General features: G+C 34.3%; 1 protein-coding gene across 1 annotated transcript in view; it reads right to left on the bottom strand.

Moving 5' to 3' along the window:
• Window positions 1-427: 427 nt before the first annotated feature.
• Window positions 428-23271, bottom strand: part of LOC129219788 (caprin-1-like) — a 54135-nt gene continuing 31291 nt past the window's right edge. Inside the window, exons 8-12 of the mRNA XM_054854087.1 lie at window positions 19160-19638; window positions 14742-14820; window positions 10493-10588; window positions 7003-7074; window positions 428-2272 (exon numbers count right to left, since the gene is read on the bottom strand). Of these exons, the coding sequence (XP_054710062.1) occupies window positions 2172-2272; window positions 7003-7074; window positions 10493-10588; window positions 14742-14820; window positions 19160-19638 (827 nt within the window). The 3' untranslated portion in view covers window positions 428-2171. The remainder of the gene's footprint in view (window positions 2273-7002; window positions 7075-10492; window positions 10589-14741; window positions 14821-19159; window positions 19639-23271) is intronic.

Genomic DNA, 23271 nt, shown 5'->3' with positions numbered 1-23271 from the left:
TAACCTTTTTAGAACTGAAGCATTGTTAAGGCTATGATATTCACCTGATTGACGATGGGGGAGGGGGAACATAATCCTTCATTCGGAGCAACTCGGCTTTCCAGACTTCTACCTTTTTCCCAGATTATTAAATTTCCCTCCGGAATCAGTCCCACTATTTTAAACTCGCATAAGCATAAAAGAGCAAGAACAGCTAAAATTTATATTTTTTAAGTTATGGACGTATTTTTACATGCAATATTATAAGCAATTTAAAAATTGGATACTTTTAGGGTTTTTAAGAGGGGGGAGGGGGGAATGCACACACACACAACCAAAATTTCAGAAATATTGATGCATTTAGAATCCATGGAAAAAAGCTGGTACTTTACGAAATATGTAAATATTGTGTAATATACATGAAAATGACTAACTTTTTTTTCATAAAACACTTTATTAACATCAGTCATTAAGCCTCTGATATCAATAAGGGACTAATTTTATCCAAACCTCTTTGGATTTTTACAAAAAAATTTTTCACCCCAAACAACCTGACAGAATATGCATTCACTAACTACAAAACGGTGGTTTGTGAGAGAGTAGAAGAAAATGCAGATTGCGCAGGTACATTTTTGTTTTTAACCTCTTTTTTTTGGCATCGGTCTAGGAGTTACATTAATAACAATTTCCAAACGGTAGAAATGAAGGAGTGCACCACAGATACACCCACAGTCTCTGTACATTGAAAATAGAGAAGGCAATTAGGAACAAAATACATTTTTTGCCTTTACGGGGAAGGGGGAGATAAAAGCACTAAAAAACGAGTTTCAGAACGTAATCCATTAAACAACATAAGCGTGGGGCTGATTATCACATTTCGTAATTCTACATTTTGATATACATGGGTTACAATGGCAGCCTTTTGAAAGTCCACACCACAAGCACTAATACAAATTCACATATATGACAAAGATTTACAACACTTCTGTGTCCAATGAAGGGCTTTGCACAGTATCGCTGGTCCCGGCTCCAATGCGGAATTAACGAGGCAAAGTACACGTGGCACGGAACAATACTGTGTCAGCATCAGATGGGTGGAAGCGTCTTGAACAGGGGCCCTAACCTGGTTTCACTCCGAGTGAATCCTTGCCTCAGTTCACTAGGTTACAAAACAGCAATCTCTGACCACTTGAAGTTCCATGGAAGAGAGGGGTAACAATTTGCCAGTTTCCTTTCGAGTGAATAGTAGCCTCTGTTCACTCGGATGATCCGCAGAAGAGATTCTACCCACTGAACCAGTTTGCTAGTTTCCTTCTAAGTGAATAGTAGCTTCCGTTCCCTCAGATGATCTCTGGAAGAGATTCCACCAGCTGAATCTGTTCGCCAGCTTTTTTTCCGAATGAATGGTAGCTTCCGTTCTGAAGGTTTATGGGGGGATTTCACCTGGTGAACTAATTCGCCAGCTTCTTTGAGTGAATAGCTCCTATTCACCAGGAAGATCCACAGACGAGATTCCACTTGTTGAACCAGTTAGCCAACTCCCACCCATGTGAAGAGCAGCCTTCGTTCACTTGGAAGGTCCATGGAAGAGATTTTGCCGGCTCAATCAGTTTGCCAGTGTCCTTACTAGTGAATAATAGCCTCTCCTTACTCACATGGTCTGCAGAAGAGATTTCACCTGGTGAACCAGTTTCCTTCTGAGTGAGTAGAAGCCTCCGTTCACTTGGATGATCTATAGAAGAGATTTTACCCGGTGAACCAGTTAGTAAATTTCCTTCTGAGTGAGTAGAAGCCTCCATTCACATGGAAGGTCTGTGAAAGAGACCCATCTGCTGAATCAGTTTGACAGCTTCCTTCCAAGAGAATAATAGCTTCCATTCACCCGGAAGGTCCGTAGAAGAAATTCCATCTGTTAAACCAGTTTACAAGTTTCCTTCTGAGCCAACGGAGATGAGTTTTTGTTACTGAGTGAACTCGAGCACTGATTCACGGGAGTGAAGTGAATTGGACTGGGGTGAAGTGAGATTAGGATACCAGGTGGAGACTCATCAGAAGGCCACATCTTGCATCTCAAATTTTTTTTAGCAAAAATTCAAAGCAATTCCCATTGAGAAAAAAAGGATTCCACTGCCACTGCCAAGTCCGAGATGAAATCACATGTCGAATGATACATTATGTAAGGATGTTCGTCTTTACTGTTGCGTTTGCTGCTGCTGCTGTTGTTGTTGTTGTGATCCTTGTGTTCTGTTGTTATAGTTACCGCGGCCCCGATTGTTGCCGTTCGGCCTTGGACCTAAGGAGCAGACAAGATTTAGCAGAATTTAGAATAGATTATGATGCATTACAAAAATGTTTGTTTAATAATGATGGAATAAAATATTTTTCAGTTTTATGCAATACCATATATTTAACTTTCACTCTCTATGCCAATAAAAATGGGATAGTGGTTTAATGATTTCTCAAGTACTTATAACTTTTAAGTTCCAATAAAATGCATTATTTTTTCAATGGAAATTTTAAAACCTTTTTAAAATTTAATTATTTTGGGGCTGGGACAACAGTTGTCTCAACATGCTATTAATGCAAGTGCCCTCTCATCAACGGTACAAAAGATACAGTATCATATTTTCTTTTATAATTTGAATACAGCAAAAACTGTATATTTAATTAATAAACAACAAGAAATACAGTATCAAACAACTAATTTTAATCATGGTTCATACACAAAATTGAAAAATTTTTCAAAGAGTATTTAAGAATGTTTTAAGGATAAAAAGAGCTTTTTTCCGAACCAGCAAGGACTATTTGAAAGCTTGAGCAGTTTTTGTTATAACAAAATAATAGGTGTAATTTCGGTCAAGTTCATACAAAAGTTTGAGCGTTAGAAAAAACATTTTACACCACATAATAAAAGCTTCAAAATCAATTTTTAAAAGTGGGCTGTAAGGATCAGATTGAGTACAGCTGACATAAAATAACAATAGATGTGCAATATTAAAAAATTAATCTTTAAATATTGCTGTGATTGCACATATGAACTATTTCTCAATTTAACACATTGTTTTTAATCACATGTGATTCAAGGGTAGCTATTAGAAGCTGCAAATTTGTTTGTAGTCAATCACTTAGTAATTTTAATTAAGAAAACTATTAAAATAAAATGAGCAGATTTATCGTAGCATATATTACAATAGCTCCCATTTTTCAAAATACAGTCGGACCTCCATATATCAAAGTAGTAAATTGCTGGGAAAAAAATTATGATATGTAGAAATTTCGATATATGGGAACGATCTTATTTTATCATAAAAGTATCCTAAAACATTAAAATAAAAGCAAATTTTCGTGTATGAAACCCAATTTATAATTTATACTAGCATCGGATTAAATGAAAGTTAGTGATTAAAGAATTAACAGAAATTACATTTTTACGCCAACATACATCTTCATTGGCAGTTCAACTTTATCGCAACATTAGGGGATTTTCGTTTTAACAATGTGATCAAGAGAAAAGTAAAAAATCAATCTACTTAACTTGAATGCTTTTTACTGAAGCTAAGAAGACTAGGAATGATAATCAACAGACAAAAGGGATAACTTGAAACTGATTTTACAGTGTTACTGGTTACAACTAAGATTTGAAATAAACTTGAGGGAATGTAAGAACTCCAGAGCGGAACAACAACTTAACTACACACCCTTCAACCCCAGATTCCTCATGAGTTCCATAGCAACATTTAGTAAACGTAATTTTCTCCCCTAATCTTCATTTTTCATGAGACAAACAGTCTAAAGTGGAAAAAAAAATCTACGAGTGTCTCGAAAAAAATTTAGATATAAAGAGATTTTTTCGATATATAGAAAATTTTGATATGTGGAAGTTCGATATATGGAGGTTTGACTGTAATTGAAAAACTTGCAAGGTGCAAAAAGAGTTAAATCTCAAACACTACATGCAATTTTTGGCAAAGCATGAGCTAGATGTTGGCAAGTTTTCAATAATAAGATTGTTTATCAAATGAGTACTAATTACAAAATTTCAGTTTAGAGGATATTTAAATCCAGATTCCTCCATTTCATTAACTTTGACGTCAGTTTTTTAAAATATTTTTTATTTTTAAGACTTTTTCCAAAATAGTTCGATTATTCTGAGGAAAAAAAAAAGGATTTTTAGAGTGAAGTTTTTTTTTTTCAAACCTCTCCTTTTAAAAAAATAAAATTCAAGGACTAGATATACATTTTAACATTTTTCAAGCACTTGAAACCAAGCACTGTGACCAGAGGTCTATTCTGTCATGCTAAGCACAAAAGTCGCATTTGCATCTAAGTTCAAAATGAGAAAAAGTCATTTAAGTTTTGTGCCACCATGTATTTGATTAAGATGCAACTTTTACAGAATTTTTAAAAAAATATCTCACTCTTAAAAGACCATAAAACACTTATTTGGGTAAAATACGTAGCAAAGAATAACCTGGTGATCGTAACTAAATTTTAATAAAAAGTGCAGATAAAACTTTTGTGCTCAGCATGGCAGTATTCTGCAGCGGAAAGGTAAAAAGAGCAGTACAGTCAACTCTCGTTTATCGCGGTTAATTCGTTCCAGACTTTACCGCGATAACTGAATTTCCGTGAAGTAGGATTTTGTATTTATAAACCGAATATTTTCCTTATTTAGAGTACATAAAACTTACTTACAACTATTTAAATAGGTTTTTAAGATAGAGCACCCTAGAGAGACATGAAACAACACCCTTAGCCATCATTAAATTTGTAGATTTCAATATATTGCACAAAATAATACACTAGACTAAAAAGATATCATGTTGTTAATAATTTAGAAATAAACTATACACACACTTGTAGTTCTTACACACTACTACTAAGCTATGAAAATAGCTCAACTTGTTTGATGATGAATTAATTACCAGTTAGTGACCGTATGTGCCCCCGTTTTTCCTCAACATTCATCCTCATTGAAAGTATTACATATACAACTTAAAAAGCTAGTACATTGTTGAACATCATATACACTACAGATGTATTTATCCCCTAGTAATAATACAGTGATTTATACTTTTCAGTTAGTGCTTAACGGTTAAAATAAGATAGCGATTCCCTTCACTTTCTTCGGAGATTTTGTACCTCTACTCCCTCAACTAGTTCAACGACAGCCCCTCAAAAGAGCTCACCTTACTTAAAAGACATACTTTGTTATTCTTTTGTAGTAAAAAGTTTACACGAGCGCATAAAAAAGGTTAATTACTATATTTGAAAAAAAAAAAAAAAAACTAGAAAAAAACGCGATGCAGTAAAGCCGCAAAAGTCGAAGCGCAAAGTAGCGAGGGACGACTGTGTATACAAATACTGTTTAGCATTTTTGACATTTATTGAACTTGAGCTTTATTGTGCAAGCTTGCTTATTGAGTTTCACTCAAAATAAAAGCATGAGAAAAACATGGAATTCTAACATTTCCCTATTGTTAGTACCGAATCCAAAACTAGATTCTTCGAATACCCCCAAAACTCGTTTCTGCAGATACAGCACTTTACCTTCCAACATAGCAGTCTTGTTCTAATATCAAGCAGTATTGACAGTGTAAAGGGTTTTGACTGACACTTCAAACATTTCCTGAAAATTTCAAATTCTGCTTTACAATTGAATTGCCAGGTTTAAGAAGGGAAAAAAATCAAATGTTTGAAAAGTTGAAATAATTTGTATAAGTGGTAGTTTTAATTGAATGACCACCAAATTTTTTACTGAGACTTTAGAACCTTATTTAGAACACAGAATAGGAATTTAATAAAATTGTTGGAATTTTCTTTCTTAAAACTGGTAAAGTTTCAACAGGGCAAAACAAGTAAATAACTTTTAAATAGTAAATTAAAACATATTTTCGTTTTGATTACGGTATAAATTAATAAGAAAAATAAAAATACTAAGACAAAACTATAAAATTAAATGAATGTAATGAAAATGCACAAAGTCAATCATTCTCTGATTGATCTTCATCATTATGAGAAGTTGTAGACCAAGCTATTATTAACTCTTAGAATGATTTCTTGTTATGAGAAATGTATTTGGTTAATTGAGATTTTCCAACTTTTTGCTATTGATTGCCAGTTTGGCATGGTCTATAGAGAATGTTAAAATAACTCTTGGTTTTGCAGCAGAAATATATTTTCGATGAGGCCATCAGTATAATTGCAGGCAATTACGTAATCTGCACTTGAAAAAGCATGTTGCAGATGTCAGTGTTTTGAAACAGAAAATTTCTCATTATTGATTGTGCATTATTTTTGAAGTACTTGGGGCACTAGTTTTTAAGTCAAAAATGTTTGTCACGGAGTAAGTGGTATTTTTTTGCAACTCGGATCAGTTCATTGTATTCCTCAGGTGTGTTCTGTTCTGTTTCTTCTTTTTTTGTCACCTATAGTATTCACTTACAATGTTGAAGAAGGAATTAAGTCCGGGGATTATTACTTTTTAAACCTTACGCTGAATCCTAGGTGCTATATCTGCCTTTAGGGACTGGTGTTTTGTTTATTTTTTACCATTCACATGCAGAGCAACACTTGGGGATAATTAAGAGTTCAAAATTTCATTTTGACATTTTTTGGTCTTCATTCCCTTTTTAAACTTGATGATTCAATTGTATATTATCATAACATAATATTTAGTTCCAATTGAATTCTTCATGAAATTCCAGATCAGTGCCATTTTTCATATACAAATGTGCCTTATAAATAAAAAGACTAACACATGAAAAATATTAGTCACTCTTCACCAAACTGATCAAACCAAATTTGATCCATTTTTTTCCCGAAGTTTGAAGCCTGGAGATATTTAAATCATATAAAGTTTCATATCATTTCAATTTTCATTTTCTTAAATGTTTAGAAAAGATTTCAGATTCATCGCTTTATCAAATTTTTCTTAAGTTTACAGGCACTTTGATAATGAAACACAGTAACATTGCATCAAATAAAAAGATTACAGCGACAATTAATATTTTTAATACATACCTCGATTGTTACCACCTCTGCGGTAGTTTGGATTGTAGCCATTTCTATCTTGATAATAATTTTGATATCCTCCTAAACGAAATGAAATAATAAGTTAATAAATAAATAAAATAATAATGAAGGTAAATTCAATGTCTAAAATCTAATAGGTTATTAAAACCGTGACACAGTACAAACCAGTCCACCGTCAAAACTAACGGACAAAAATATGCTAAATTTTCATTAACATTTTGCTATATCTCTTAATATTTTAATGAAACAGGGGTAAGCAATTTTTTTAATCTTTACATTTGATACAAAGATACTGGCACAATTACAATTTTATTAAACAATTTTGTTATTTAAAATAAAATTTATTTACATGTGTCACAAGCGGGACATCCAAAGTCAACCTTTGGTAACTTGCTTATGAATAAGCTAATATTTTTGCTCTATTTATACAGCAATGACAAAACAAATTGTAGATTTTGAAAGCTATGGTTCCAACATAAAAGAAAACATATCTCATTAGTTTAGAAATAATTATTTAAACCACTGAAAAAAAATATATGTCCATTAATTTGAAAATGGTCATTTTAACCTGCATGTGACGGTTCCTAAATTTCATAAAAAAGAAATAACTTTTGAAGAAAGTTTTTGTTTAAGAAGTCACACATGCGTTTGTGATTTCTTAAGCAACAAAATTTTGTTCATTAACCTTTTAAATTATTATTTTTTTAATAAAATATATGAAGCATCACATGAAGGAGAAAATTACCATTTTCCATGGAATGGCCCCATAGTTGTACAGAAAAAACATCTTTTTGCAAAAAAAAAATATCAACCCAGAAAAAAGTGAGCCAGAACTTTTGAAATAATCAAGGGTTCTACACGTTAAGACTTGTTGATGTCACTAAACTTTTCTACTAATGGAAAAAAAAAAAAAAAGATTCAGTCTTTATAAAATCCTCACAATTGTAATGTTCCTTACAAGATTTGTAGCATTTTAGCATAAGCTTTAAATTCCAGCATTGTAAGTGAAAAAAAAAGTAACTTTTTGAGAACAATACTTGACATACCTCCAAATAATTTTGATTATTCTGTAATGATAAAAAGCTGAATTAAATGAAAATTGAAATGTTATAAACCAATTACGATACCTAGATAAATCAGTTTATTGCTTAGAAGATTGATAATGGGCAGAGGGGGGGGGGGGGCAGTATTTTTTTAGTACATATGGTAAGGTCAGTTGGAATAAAAGGAAACAAACGGTTGGTGAGTGAAAACTAGGTAACCCTTAGAAGATGTTCTACATGTTTCAAAACAATTGTGTAGGTGTCATCATTGTTTGAAGACTATACTGAAAAAGTTTCTTTTTTGCAAGTTTAATGATCACATTTAGTGATATTTATCTCTCCAGTAGGTCCACTTATGTGAAGTAACTAGTTATAACTAGTTTAACTTGTCATCAGAAAGGTTACTGAAAACATTTAGTTATGAATTTCACCTTCCCAGCTATTTTTGAAGGGCAAAGTTTAAGTAGTTGTTTCCATATAACCCATAAATATGTACTCTGGAATAAAAGGAAACAACTAAGTTTTTCATTCTTCCTAATTTTTTGGAAGACATTTTCATGTAAATTACTCTTTTGAGTGTATTTTAAATAAATTTAGTGCAAAATTTAATTTTTTGTATGATCTCTTTTTAAGCTAAGATTACATTTGAAGGATTAATGCGACATAAGGGCTACAGACTGTAATGTTGATGCAGAACTTAAGTTTTTTTAAAACTGATTGTGTAAAGCTCACTTACCAACCAATATCACCCGATGGAGAAATAAATGGAGTGTATCCACTTATTTCTTAATCTTCAATCTTTGGGGGTAAAAAGTAACATGATTTCATTCGTTAACAAACAGAAAATAAAAATTCACACCCAGTTGGACACAACATTTTGAATCTCAATTCAACCAAAGAAAAGCTCCTAAAGTTGAAATTTCATTTCCCATTATCTGAAGCTCTAGATTAGCCGTCTCCAACAGGCAACCGTTTCATTGAAAATGTCTACCAAAGAATCCAATCCTGGTCGCTAAAAACCATGTTCTTATTTGTTAAAATAAGATCAAAATTTAAACCCTTCTCCTGAATCTCTAGTAAGCATTATCTTGATTTTTTACAAGTAATTGTTTTCATAATTCATTTAAGACTGAATATTTCCAACTAAAGTAACAAAATCAATGATTTCTGACATTTTTACATTTACCAGTATTTAAAAATGATTCAGTTTTACTACTGTGATTTTTTAGCATTTATGATCTTTTACAATTTCAAATTCCCAGAAAAATAATCATGTTAGGAGGCAGAGGTTTTCTGACAGAAAAATAAACCAAAGCCTGTATGAGTTCTTGCATTTGATTTCATTTATATGAGAGCAAACAGCAAAGGTAAAAAATATTGCCAAAATTTGCATTATATTTAAAAACTTGCAAATTACTTCATTTTGTTGTACGCTTACATCGTTCTATTAATACATTCAGTTAAATTTTGTAGAGTAACAAAACGTTCTAGTTTTCAGTTAATATTACAGATGGGGAATAAGTTATTTACTTTTTGCACTGCTTACATACAGGCTTCCCTTGTATAACACGGTACTTCTACAACACAGTAGAAGTAGTGTTTCGATATACACAGTACCAAATTTGCAATTATTATAACATGGTTTCGATTTTACACGGTTCGAATCTTGAATTTAATACTACACGGTTTTGATAAAACATGAAAGCTACATTTAAAAAAGATTGAGTTTAATTTTTGTTTAGTATATCCTGTTAATGCTTGGTAAGTCTTTTAGCTTAAAAAATAAGTAAAAAAACTATTTATAAAAGTCTCTTATAACAAGGTTTTGATACAACACGGAACGAATTAACTGTGTTATACAAGGGATATCTCTGTACTTGTTTTTTTCTTCACAATTTATTTAGATTTTATTCAGTAAGCTACACCCTATAGACTATAGGGTTGTAACTTACTGAATATACCTGCCTTGCCTTCAATATTCGAGTTGAACCGAAACATTGTTTCAGTCACTTGTCTGGTCAGTGCGAATTCTGTATTAGCTACCAGTTTGTTTGGCATCTAGGATTCCTTAGAGGTTTTCCACCTCCAGCTTAGCCACTCCTCTGACGGGCTGATGAGTGTTAATAAGCTTTGAAACCGCAGTATTCGGCTGGAATTGACTGAGCTGGCGGTGTATTTCATGTAAGAAGACTTTATTTCAATATTATTAAACTAACATTCCTAAATTTTATTCAATCAGAAGAATTGAAGCTTTCTTATGAACAAAAAGGTGCAAGTTCATCAAAAGTGAAAGATTCCACTTTTTTCACCTTTGCAGATACCTAGTCCTAGTACTAAGCCGATGATATAATGCTATAAGACATTGCTAAATAAATTCACCTTTTTCACAGTCCAGTTTACTTTTTGAACCAATTATATTACACCTTGAAACTTACCCCGATTGTTGTTGTAGTTCGGTCTTCCTCGAAAGTAGCCAGTACCCCTACCACGTCCTCTGCCACGATAGCCACCACGATAGTTAGGGATAAAACCTAAATCCAAAAACAGATATATATGATTTGACACCGACAATTTTTTCAATATTTTATCACTATGCAGCTACTGGTATCATTATTATTGTTTTTTTTTAGATGTGACAACACTACCAGCCTGCATCACTTTAAAACTAAGTGAAGTTATTCCAGTTTTAGTAGTAAAAACAGCTGTCTCTGTGAGGCTATATTACGTATTCTAGAAATATATTTTATAGACTATAGAGTCTGCTATAGTCAATACGTAAGTAACACTAATTGTAATGTAAGGAACTTGCATTTAATTGTACCTTTGATGGATAGTGAAAAGGTCAATACGTAAGTAACACTAATTGTAATGTAAGGAACTTGCATTTAATTGTACCTTTGATGGATAGTGAAAAGGTTCTTTCCCTAAATAATAATGAAAAATGTGATATTGCTATGTGTCTCAATCATCTACTGGAATTTTTTCCAGTACTGCCGTGTGCAGGTAAAGGGCAGTAACTACAAAGTTTTCATCTTTGAGGGTTTTTTTTTTGCATTTCTTTCATCTATTGTACGTTACTCGCTTTATTACACAAGCTTGCTCATTTGGTTTCCGCTGAAAAAAATACTCGAACAAAAGTCTAATTCCAAGATTTCCCAAAGGTTAATATTGAATCAGACACACATTTCTTCAAATAGTATCTCGAAAACTCATTTCTGCAGATACTGCTGTTTACCAGCACACCACAGAGTAGATGTTAGCAGGTATGTTTAGATTATGATCTGATACTGTCAAAACAGATACTTTAAGAATGGGCAAGTCTTCAAACATGCCCCATAGAAATCATAGGGAAATACAAGCACTGTTACTCCGCCCCACACATACCCAGAGAGTTAACGCAAGTATAACAGGTATTTAGGCTGTAGGTGAACGGATAAAAATTCAAATTGACCAAACTAAGTCACTGGAAGCAGATCAAAATGTGGCATCAATAAACAGGTCACCAATTCTCGTACTGACCGTTGAATCAGGGTTATGTGCCTCAAAAATTGCTAAAACAATGTAAAGGTAGCCTGTCTCACTACAATGATGAATGAACAGGTACTATTGAAATTTCCACTACAACTGCCCGGAGATGGTTGGTCAAAGAGAAACTAATGGGTCGCCAAACAAACACGCTGCACCTAGGTTATGGAAAAAAAAAAAAAAAAAACGACTGCAATGCACAAAACAATCTAAAAAATTACCGTTGAAGACTAGAATCCCGTAAGTACTATTTCAGGGTTTGTATACTTTATAAAAAAATAAATAAAATCCAAGGAGTCCAGAAAAAATCCAACGAGTCAAAAATATTAAAAGGAGTTGCCGTAAAACTAAACACACAACATGTGCAATATAGCACCTTACAATCTAAAAACCAGGCATGTTGATACAAGGTGTCCAATACAGCCAATGTGGTGAAGACAACATTGCAGTCGTTTCGGTGGGAAACTCTGGAGCTGGAATATCCACTGTGCACCTTTTATCATGCAGACCTTTCACTGTGTGACTTTCATGTTTTTGGACCTCTAAAACAAGCTATTCACAGATGATACACCGGATATCGCGGATATCACAATGGACGACGAAGTTTGTGACTGGGTTCAGTCCTATATCCGATAGTAACCTGCTAGCTTCTTCAAAGATGGAATTGACTGCCTAGTGTTGCAATGGGATTAAATGTGCCAACAGTTTTGGTGACTATTTTTGAGTTAATAAAATCAGGACCGTTACTTTAGGCTAGAGACCACGTTTCATTTAAATGTACCTTATACATTAGCTTTATTGCACAAGATTGCCTAGTTCGTTTCCGTTAAAAAAAAAAAAAAGCACGAAAAATTGTCAAAATTCAACATTTTCCTATTGTTGTGCTGAATTCAAAACTTATTTCTTCAAATATCTCGAAAACTCATTTCTGCAGATACTGCTGTTTACCGGACCACAGCAATATACAGTGGCTCCCAAAAGTGTTCGTACACTTTGAAATTTTTTAGAAAAATCAATATAACTCGAAACTGAATTCGAATATGAACTTCAATATTTTTTCGCATCATTCCTATGTCATACTAAATACAACCCATTGGTTTTTTCAAAATATTGACGGATCTTCTTTTTGAAATGGGTCAGAAAACGAAGAGACAGAGAAATAACACGCCACAAAAGTCATCGTACACTCAAATATTTTCGAATAAATTCATGATTAAAATTATCATATGCCATTTTATTAATATTTTTGCATTGTGTTGACCCTTGAGAGTTATTTGGCTTTAATTTTTTGTTTATTTATTCCTTAATATTGTGCTTGTTACTGTAAAATGGCTGGTATTCGTAAAAACCCACAAACACCATTCAAAATTTGAATTTTTTTCCCACAGTAGTGGTAAATTGGTTTGAAATGTCTCTAAATTGAGTTAATTTATTTGTTTGTATAGTAAAGTGCTTGACAAAATGCTTTAAAGAAAGGAATCGGGCCGAAAACAAGGTAAGAAAAGGTCAACCGGCAAAATTGACAAAACGTGATCGTAGTTTTAAAGTTAGAAAAATTATGAAAAATACACATTTGAGTGCTGTAAAAGTTTCTGCAGAGTTAAATGAAACATTTTACATTTAATTTTCACCTACAATTGTTCGTCAAGTTCTCTGATTAGCTGGATTAAATGAGACCTCTTCCCGCAGCAATTTTCTTGGTCGTGCGAAAAACAGAAAGCTTACGCTTTTCGCCGCAAAATCAATGATAAATAAGCTAAAAACGTTTTAGAATCACGTCTTACTTACAGATAAAAATAAATTTAACATTTTTGGTTAAATTGTTGTATAACTGTATGTAGAAGAAAAAATTAGGAACTTAATCTTAAGAAATTATTTGGATCAGTTAATCAGGACGGTGGAGGTTTTCTAGTGTGAGGGTGCATATCAGCATCAGGACTTGGTAGTTTGTAATTTTTTGATGAAATAATGAATCATGCTGTTCCTTTAAATATTTTAAAAACCAATTTTGAACTCTTAGCCAAAAATTTGGTTATTGGAAACAACTTTGTTTTTCATCAAGATAACGATAAGAAGCACACGGCTTTCAACGTTTGCGTCTAGTGCCTCGAAAATTGTCCTAAAGTTTAGAAAATACCCCCTCAATCTCTAGATTTTAACTTAATGTAACGTATTTAGAGATATCTGGGGGCTAGATTTCGAAAATAGGGCTTTAAAACGAAAATAGAGCTAGAAACAGTAAGACTCGAAGTGTGGTTGAACACTTACTCAGAAATTACGCAAAAAAAAGAAAGAAAAAGAATGAAATCTATTCCCAGACGTTTAAAAAGTGTTATGAATACTGTAGGATATTCTACTAATTAATAACTTAATAAAAAGTTAGATTATTCAATAAGATATAGACATTTTATAAAGTGTACGAAGACTTTTGTGAGATGAAATTTCCGGCACTTTTTGGTTTTTGATTTTTAAAAAATTAAGTTTTAATATTTTTGAAAAACTTTTCATGTAGTTTTGTTAAAAATTGATCATAGATCTTATAAATAAATACCCATTCCGAAATATTAATTCTAACCAATGGATTGGAGCCTATTTCGTTGAAAGTCGTAGGTGTACGAAGACTTTTGGGAGCCACTGTATATCAATGGTGTCAGTCTGAGTGAAAAATAGATTACAGGGCCTCTTAATAATACTTAAAAAAAAAAATATTATATCATGAAATTTTAAGATGAGTATTAAGGAAGATAGATCTATTATCAAAAGGCTAAGCACCCAGTTAACACCTAAGTTTGAATAAAACACCCAGAGATATGCACTTTTAATAATGGACAAGGTTATTGAATTTTTTATTAAAATAAAATACTGATTTTGTTTCTTTAATTTTAAATTTTGCAACTTTTATGCAATTTCTCCCATTTTTTTCCACAGTAAAATAATTCTTTCTATTGGGAATACAATATATGTTTTTCAATGCATGAGCTCAAAAAATTTGGGACATCAAAAGCTAGTTCGTAACAAATAACAAAATTTTATGATACGTAAAATTGGTGCATAATCAAATACTTTTTTGCATTAGGGTTAAAAAAACACATGAATAGATAATAATAAAAATACAAATAACAAAAACCAAGAAAGTAAATTGTTTTATTGAATATTTACCATTAGTTCCGTTGGTCTTTTCATGTGCTACACCATTTGTGTTGTCATCAGTTCTATCATTTTCTTCGACTGCAGATAGCTAAACAAGAAGTCAAAATTTTACATTCTTTCCTACAATAATTTAATCATTGGTGGAACTCATCTACATACAAGACTCTTTGTTTGATAATGAATTTACCAATTCTTTTAAATTTCTTGAAGCAATTATGAATTAAAATGAAACACTTTGATATTGTTGCCTACATAAAAAAGTTTTAAAATAATTTGAGTTATTTACGCTGAGTAGTTTTAGACCTTCAGCTAAACGGATCAAACTAGACCACAGTCAGTCGGTTGCCGACTATATTACCTAACTACGGGTATGTCTTGACTCTTTCTGGCATGGGTCATTAAAATTTTTGAAACATAAGGAAAAAACCACTATGAGTGGATGCAATTGATCATCTAGACATAGATTTTACAATTAAAAATTTTTTTTTCCCCACACCGCCCACCTAGGGCAGAAAAATGGAACTTGTATGGTTTTTGCAAATTATGCTTTAAGGAAGAAAATTTTACTGTGCAGATGATTTAAATATGGGTGTTATTCCCCCCCCCCTCTAAAATTTACATGGCACCTTCCTCTCCCCCTAAAAATGTTATTCCCCAATAATGAGATCTGTTTCACAAAGACTTGAAAATTTACAAGTACCCTTTGTAAAATTTCGACAATTTGGTCCGTGCTTGTGACTTCCCTCACCACATGAGCGAGAGGAGGGTCGTTGTAGCAAATATTATTAAAACAATTACAGAAATATTACTTACCAAGGGCTTTTATTAATTGCATATCTTGATATGCATAGATAGATGTGCAAGTGCTCTCCCGCAAAAATTACATCCTCAATTAAAATGAACCCTCCCCCCCTGAAAATAAACATGACCTCTCATAAAGAGACTAAAATCCGTTTAAAAAACCTTCATTAATTATTTCAGTGGTTAAGTCTGTTTAATGGCATTGTCTGCGTCATGTCCCCCCCCTGCAAGGGCTGTTATTTTTATATACAGTAGGCGGGGATTAATGTGATCACTTCGGGACAAATACAATTTGATAACAATAACCGAAAAGAATCCAGGACACACAAAGTAATGATCTTTTTTTCCCCTAATTAAGAAGGTTTTTTTTTTTAGCCACCACAAATTAAATTTACAATGACTCAACTAAAGGCAGTTTTAAAATAAAATTACTAAATTTGTGGAATAAAAACAGCTGTGTCATAAAAGGGAAAATTAAAGTATGCAATTTTTAAAAAACATATAGTAACAGGTGAAATAAAATATATGCCCGTTTTACTCCTGAATCTTTTCCCCTGATATTCTTAAACCACAGTTTCTAAGGAGATTGAACTTCACCAACCTTTTCCATCATGGTTTCGCTTGTTGTTTGAATTTTTATTAAATTGCCGGCCGGCTATTTTTACAGCCCTGTAATATGCAGATGATATAACTAGGGGTGCCCATTCCCCCTGACTGCAATGGCACCCCTCAATTTTACCAAGTCCCCCTTTCCCTCAAGAATTGCAACCCACTAATAAAAAGACTTAAATTCTTCTAAAGTAATATCTAAAAATGTTTCTGTGGTATAATCTGCCTCAAGGTTCCCCCCCCCCCCCCCCGACACAAACAGATGAGAATCCTTGCTGTAGCTGTATTATTAGAATAAATTGCTAAAATATTCCTTCACCAAGATAGCCTCTGGCTTTTCTCAGTTGCAGATACTTATGTAATAGGCTTTGCAGCTCCCCCCCCCATAAAATGTTGAATTGAACGACCAAAATATATCAATATTTGGAGAGAGATATATCGCGGTATTAAAATTCTGATATCGCCCAGCCCTATTTGGACTGGGCCTTTATGGCATGCCGGAAAAATCAATGTAAGGAAAAAAAATTTATACTATAAAAAATATATGTTCACTTTAAAAATGAATATAATTTTTAAACATATCATATTAGTATTAATAAAGAGTCTAATTTAGTAAACATATTTACTAACAATATCATTTGTTATTTTAACAAGAAAAATATTGTTTAATAACGAATAATTTTCTAAAAATTAAATCAAGCAAGCAAACATTTAAGCAGGAAGTTACCTCCCCTAAACCAGTGCTAATCCGTGTGGTGACCGGAGCAGAATATCCCAACATAGTCCATGCATGTCGTAAAAGGCGACTAAAATGGATTCCCAATCTAAGATATGAGGCACCGTGCTGATGGCTTCTGGGTTGTATGATGTCTAAACGGTCCCCTTGAGGAACCTGGCAAAACCTCATTGTAATCTGCCTTGCACTCGTACAGGGTGTTATGCGAGTGTTGACCTTTTACCACCGCCCAGTTCCCAGCTCCTTTGGAGCTGGATACTGGCTTGAATGAGAGAACCAGCACCCTTGCTGCTGGAGGAGGTGACCCACCGACACAGCAGTAGGGGGGCAGGGGGTACTCATTTATGCACAAAAACGCAACAGGTGCAGGCAGGAGAGGGGAGGCTGTTACAGAAGGCAGAAGCCACTGGGCCAGTCATTCGTGAGAAGGGAGGAGAAACCAAATGTCTTCGATTGGCAGTCTTGCATAATATAGACGAACACACGAACAATGTTCGCAGAAAATTTTAGGCTCTGCATAAATTTTTTTTCAAACTGCTAACATTGATTAAAAAAAAAAAATATATATATATATATATATATATATATATATGTGTGTGTGTGTGTGTGTATCTAATTTGAATTCTGACACTTTGAATTCAAATTATGCTTTTCGCAATCACCAGTTGCGACAGGACCCTACTCATTGGAGGCTATTGTTTCTAGAAACGACTCATGTCCTCTCAAGCCTGCCCCTCCTCCTGGGCGGTTACGTGTGCGTATGTGTGTAAGGACTTGTTTGTGTGTAGACGTGTGTGTATGTAGGAGTGTGTGTATACAGGATATGGACGCCACCGCCTAGGAGGAGGGGATTCCAGTGGACAGTGCTGCTAATGGCGGCTAGGACCAGAGGAGCAGCTCCGTCCTCTGGTGAACGGCGGTGCTGCAGAGGCCCCTGGTCCATTCTGAAAAGGAACCGGACCTCAAGGACGGTCAAATGAAAGCAATAAGCAATCGTGATTGCTCAAAAAAAAAAAAAAAAAAAAATTAAAGGGAATTTTTAAGAAAATCCCAGAGTTTATCTCTGTTAAAGCCTTTCTCCAAAAGCCTTTTAAAGCACATGTGTAAAAAAAATAATGGTTTTGGCAGTTTTCTTCGGTTGGTGAAAAATAAGCAAACTGTATATATGTTATTGTAAAAAAAAAATAAATAAATGATCTAAAGCACTTTTTTTTGTCTCTTTCATATTTGAATATAAACTTAATTTTTTATTCAAGGGTGAGTTAGGCAAAATAATTATTTGCAGAAAATTTTCGGTTAGGATTTGTGTTCGCAGAAAGCTTTTGATTTTATCTAAGTCTGTCGATTGGAGGTTTCAACTCCTTCCCCTGCACAAACTGCTGCATCTTAAAAAGGTAACTGACTGGTAAACCACAGTCCTATGCTCAAGCAGTGCGTATATTGAAGATGGCTGTTGTGAAAGAAACCTTCCCCATCGGAGAGGCTATCTCGCGATGACATTGAACATATTCAGCTTGTCTTTTTAAGGAGGACAAACCTGATTCTCTCTGAGGATCACATGCCAGAAATGCAATAGGCTTCTTAACAAAATTGGTGTTAGGAAGGCTTTTGGTCTTCTTACTGGACTAAACACCTTAAAGCGGCACCTTGCTATAATTGGGTGTCAGTAATGATTCCATTTGCAGCTCTTTAAGGAGAAAACTATTACTCACCCCCTGTGTGATTGTGAAGTGTTCTATGTCTATAGGTTTGAACACCTCGGTCACCATTTGCTTGAACCATGTGCGATTCATGATATTCCTATTAGGTGTTTGCTGAATTTTGCTTCAGCTACTGGTCTGTTTTAAGACTTCTGTTTGGGGACTAGTACAATAGACTTCTGGTTGCAGTGCTTGGTTCGGTTGAGCCCCCCATTCATTCATTTCATTTCAAACCAGTGCTATTCAATGAATAGCAATTATTACCTGTCTAAAAGGAACCTAAAATTATTTATTGAAAAAAATTATGAACAAATCGCAGAAATAATGATTGCTTATGAATTGATTGCTTTATTGGCATATAATTAAATCTGTTAATAATGACCTACCATGAACAACAAGCATATATTTATGCAATACATTTTTTTGAAAGAAGATTGCTTTCTGGATTTATTTATTTTCCTCACAGTGGTTTGCTTTTTGATTGGACCTGAATAGGGAAATTTACTTTTGTTCTGTTGCAAAATAAACCTTGAGTTGTCCGGCATGCCGGATAATGCGTGGTAATAAGGTAATTGCTTTACCTGGTTTTCTTCGTTGTCAGAAACTTTTTGATCCACACCTTCATCGTCTGGAGTGGTGGAAATGGGGACATGAAGTGGCATGACTGATGCCGTAGTGGCAGGTGGCGACAGCCCAGGCACGACTGCTATCGGCGCTATGTGTGGTGGAATGGGAACGGTATGATGCAAAGTCACTGGCACATAAGCAGGAGGAATCATCATGTTCTGCATGACTGCAAAACTCTGATTGGTGAACGTCTGGGTCGGAATCGGATGGGAGGGGTCGAATTCGCTCTGGCTGAGAATGGGGGCGGGAACGGTACGAACTGGAATTACAGGCACCTGGCTCGGTGACGTTGGTGGGAGTTCGTGTGGTTCGGAGCCATTCACGAGAACGGTGCCGGCATCTTCACAAGGAGGAGAGGGTGGATAGTTGAAATTAACGGTAGGAGGAGGAGCAATCTGGCGCACTGCAACAACTGCTGGATCCATATGGGGAGCTAAAAGAGAAAACCATCATAAATACAATACCAATTTAGAGTTTACTGTTAAGGTTTTTAAAGCTCTAGACAAACAATGACAGTTAAGACAGGTGAAAGTTGAAAAAATTATCAAGACTGAAATTTTTCAACATAAATAGGTTGTGACAAATTTAGTTTTAATAGCTTTTAATAGGTTAAACGACTATTTAAAAAAATCAAGTTTGGATTCTCAACTTTTCAAAACTAATTTTGCGTTAAGGTGCAGGTAGAGATACACAGGGGAATGACAATCTAGTTAAGAAAATAAAAATTAGATAATACTAATAAAGAGTGTGTTTTGGTCTATTTTAAAAACATTAACACGTTATCAAAGCATTCTTGCATCAGCTTTAATTTTATACAACTTAATTTGTTTTTCTTGGATCAAAGACAAAGAATCAGTTTAGAGAAAATTACCCATTTCTTTGGCATTTTTCTAAGTGGAAGGTCTCTTAGTGGAAATAAGATTAGGTCATTACAAGAAACCATGCAATGTGACTAAAAGGTTAAGCAGTACAGGTCTGCCATGAAAAAAATATACATGAAAAGTTATAGCTGAACTTCATTTACTCTGAAAAATAGTGAAATTTTTTTTTTTTTCAGCTTTTAATTTTTTTCCTTCCTTTCAGACTACTATTTTGTACAGTGGCACCTTTCAAAAGAAGTAGCCAACAGCTTATGATTGAAAGAAAAAAAACTAATCTAGGGAACTTCTTTTTTAATAGTACAGAAATTGAGAAAAGGACTTGGCTAAGTACTTAGGAGACGAGAACTGTTGAGTCTATTGTTCTGACGCCCCCGGATTAATGAGTAAATTTAATATCACTGACAATCGGAGCAGAATAGTCCTAATGTAGTCCATGCATGTCGGAAGAGGCGACTAAAATGGACATCCAATCTAAGGTGTGAGGCATCGTGCTGATAGATGGATGGCATCTGGGTTGTATGATGTCTGAAACAGTACCCTTGAGGAACCGGGCGAAACCTTGTTGTATTTAGCCTTGCACTCAGACAGGGTGGTTGTGCAGGTGTTAACCTTTTTACCACCACACAGTTCCCAGCTCCCGTGGAGTTGGAGGCTGGCTTGATGGAGAAAACCATCAACCTTGCTGCTGGAGGATATGAGGGTGCAGGTCTGCAAACCACCGACTGAGAGGGGTGAGGGTGCAGTTTGCAACCCACTGACTCTGCAGTAGGAGGGCAAGGAGTACTCAATTGTGCACAAAAATGCAACAGGCGCAGGCAGGAGAAGAAAAGGTTGGTATGGGTGGCAAAAGCCACTCGGCCAACCATTCCTGAGAAGGTAGGAGAAACAAAACTTCTTCAGTTGGAGGTTTCAACTCCTTCTCCTGCACAAACTGCTGTATCTTAACAAGTATGGGCCAGTCAGCCACAGTCCTATCTGTGCTCAAGCAGCGAGTATGTTTTCAGGGTTTGTACTCAATTTCAGAAATAAAATGAAGGAGTTTTGAAGGAGTACTAATGGGCTGTCATTAAATGATGTCACAGTCTTTCAACATATTTGACCCCCTTCCCCTTTTATCACTAAGTGTCACAATTCATCTAACTCCTCCTGTCACATGTCATTTTTTATTAAAACATTTTTACACTAACTATGTGATGTCACTTTTTGTCACCCTATCTTCCCCTTGTCACAATTTCATAAGCCCGTCCGTCTCCTCCTCAAAGCATGACATCATTTGTGGATGACCCTTTTTACAAAATCAAAATTGAATTTCTAAATAATTCTTTTTTTTTTTTAACACAATCACTTAATGCAATACATCTACTTATGTAGTTTCAAATATTTAAATAATAATTAGGCAACTTGACTTTTGCTGTTGAGAGGCAAAAACAATAATCCTAAAACTTGAAAAAATAGCGAAGCACAATTTAAGCATGATTTACTTCACTTATGAAATGTTTTACTCTTTTAATAAAATTTTCACCGTGAACTTTTATGACCTAACTATGATCAATTTGTAAATCACATCTTTATGGAAAAAAAATAAATGCACAAAATTACTATGTTCAAATCGCCCTTGTGACGGAGTTAGTTGTCGATCAAAGTATCATAATTTACTGTCAGATGAGGATTATGTAGTCGAACTAAAAAAAGAAGGAGTTAAAACCAAAATGAAGGAGTTCGAAGGGCCCTTCAAAAAAAATTCTGAATGAAGGAGTACTGGAGGAGTTTTGAAGGAGCGTACGAACCCTGTAAGATGGCTATTGTGAAAGAAACCATCCCGTTGGAGAGGTTATCCCGCGATGACATTGAACATATTCAGCTTGTTATCCTAAGGACAGACCTGATTCTCTCTGGGGATTATATGCCAAAAATACTGGCTTCTTAACAAAAATAGTATTGGAAAGGCTTTTGGTCTTCTTACAGGTATTTACACCTTAAAGCAGCACCGTGCTACAATGGGTATCAGTAATGGTCCAATTTGCGGAGGTTACCTCTTTAGCATGGAAACTATTTCTCACACCCTGTGTGATTGCGAAGTGTTTTCTGCCTATAGGTTTGAACACCTTGGTCATTGTTTGCTTGAATCGTGGGAGATTCATAATAATCCTATTGGGGTTTTGCTGAATTTTACTTCAGCTGCTGGTCTGTTTTAAGACTTCTGTATGGGGACTTGTACAATAGACCTCTGGTCGCAGTGCTTGGTTCAGTTGAACCCCCTTTTCTTTCATTTCATTTCAGTATCACTGACAATAATGATGAGTGCTGTCTACAGATTCATCAAAAAGAAACACTGAAGCTGTCCTTCTCCATTATGGAAGCTAGAATGCTTTGTACCAGTTAGATACTCTGTACATTTAGAAAGAATGTTATGAAAATCTGGCTCTCGTCCTCAACAAAATAAAATATGCTGACCCAAGTTGGACCATTTGTAGTCATTAAAAAATCATTTCCATGATTCTTGGTCAACAAGGTAAACATAAAAAATACATATTTCATTTGTGAGGGGGACAGCCAATTTTCTTCATTTGCAAGTGGACTTTTTATCAGAAAATTCATTCTCAATCAGTGAAAAAACTGAGTAAAAACATCAAAGATACAGAGCTCAAGTATCAAGGAAGATGGGATAAAATCACGCACAATGACTACTGTTAGATGCTAACAAGAGATAAGACTTAAGGTAAAACATTAAAAAAAGGAAAAATATTAGAAAAATAAGCAGAAATTGTTTTGTTTTGTATTTTACTATTTAAAAATCTTTCAAAATTTCATGCACACCATTTGCTCTTCTTGGTCAATAGTCCATTTTATGCATGTTACACCTTCATACAAACAAATTAAAGTACCATGCTGGTAGTTTTCATCTACAAATTGCAACATATGTTGCTGTGTTCAAACTTAAGGGAACTTTTACTTTGTCCCTAGACCAGAGGCAGATACCGCAATCCCCTATGTTAACCTACGGGGCAGAATGTCTTCTCATTCTTGCGATAGCTCATCGGGAAATTTAGATTTTCAAACTTTTTTTTTGTACTTAATCTATGACGATTATAGCGTGCTTCTATATTTACAGTTTTTCATTAAAATTATTCAAAAATTTTTTTATACAAACTTGAAGTTGAATTTTGAGAAAAGGTGAATTTTTG

Source organism: Uloborus diversus, chromosome 4, assembly GCF_026930045.1.
Source record: "Uloborus diversus isolate 005 chromosome 4, Udiv.v.3.1, whole genome shotgun sequence".
NCBI classification, from domain to species: Eukaryota; Metazoa; Arthropoda; class Arachnida; order Araneae; family Uloboridae; genus Uloborus; species Uloborus diversus.
The sequence above is the reverse complement of the archived record's forward strand: the minus strand, read 5'-3'. Positions and strand labels throughout refer to the sequence as shown.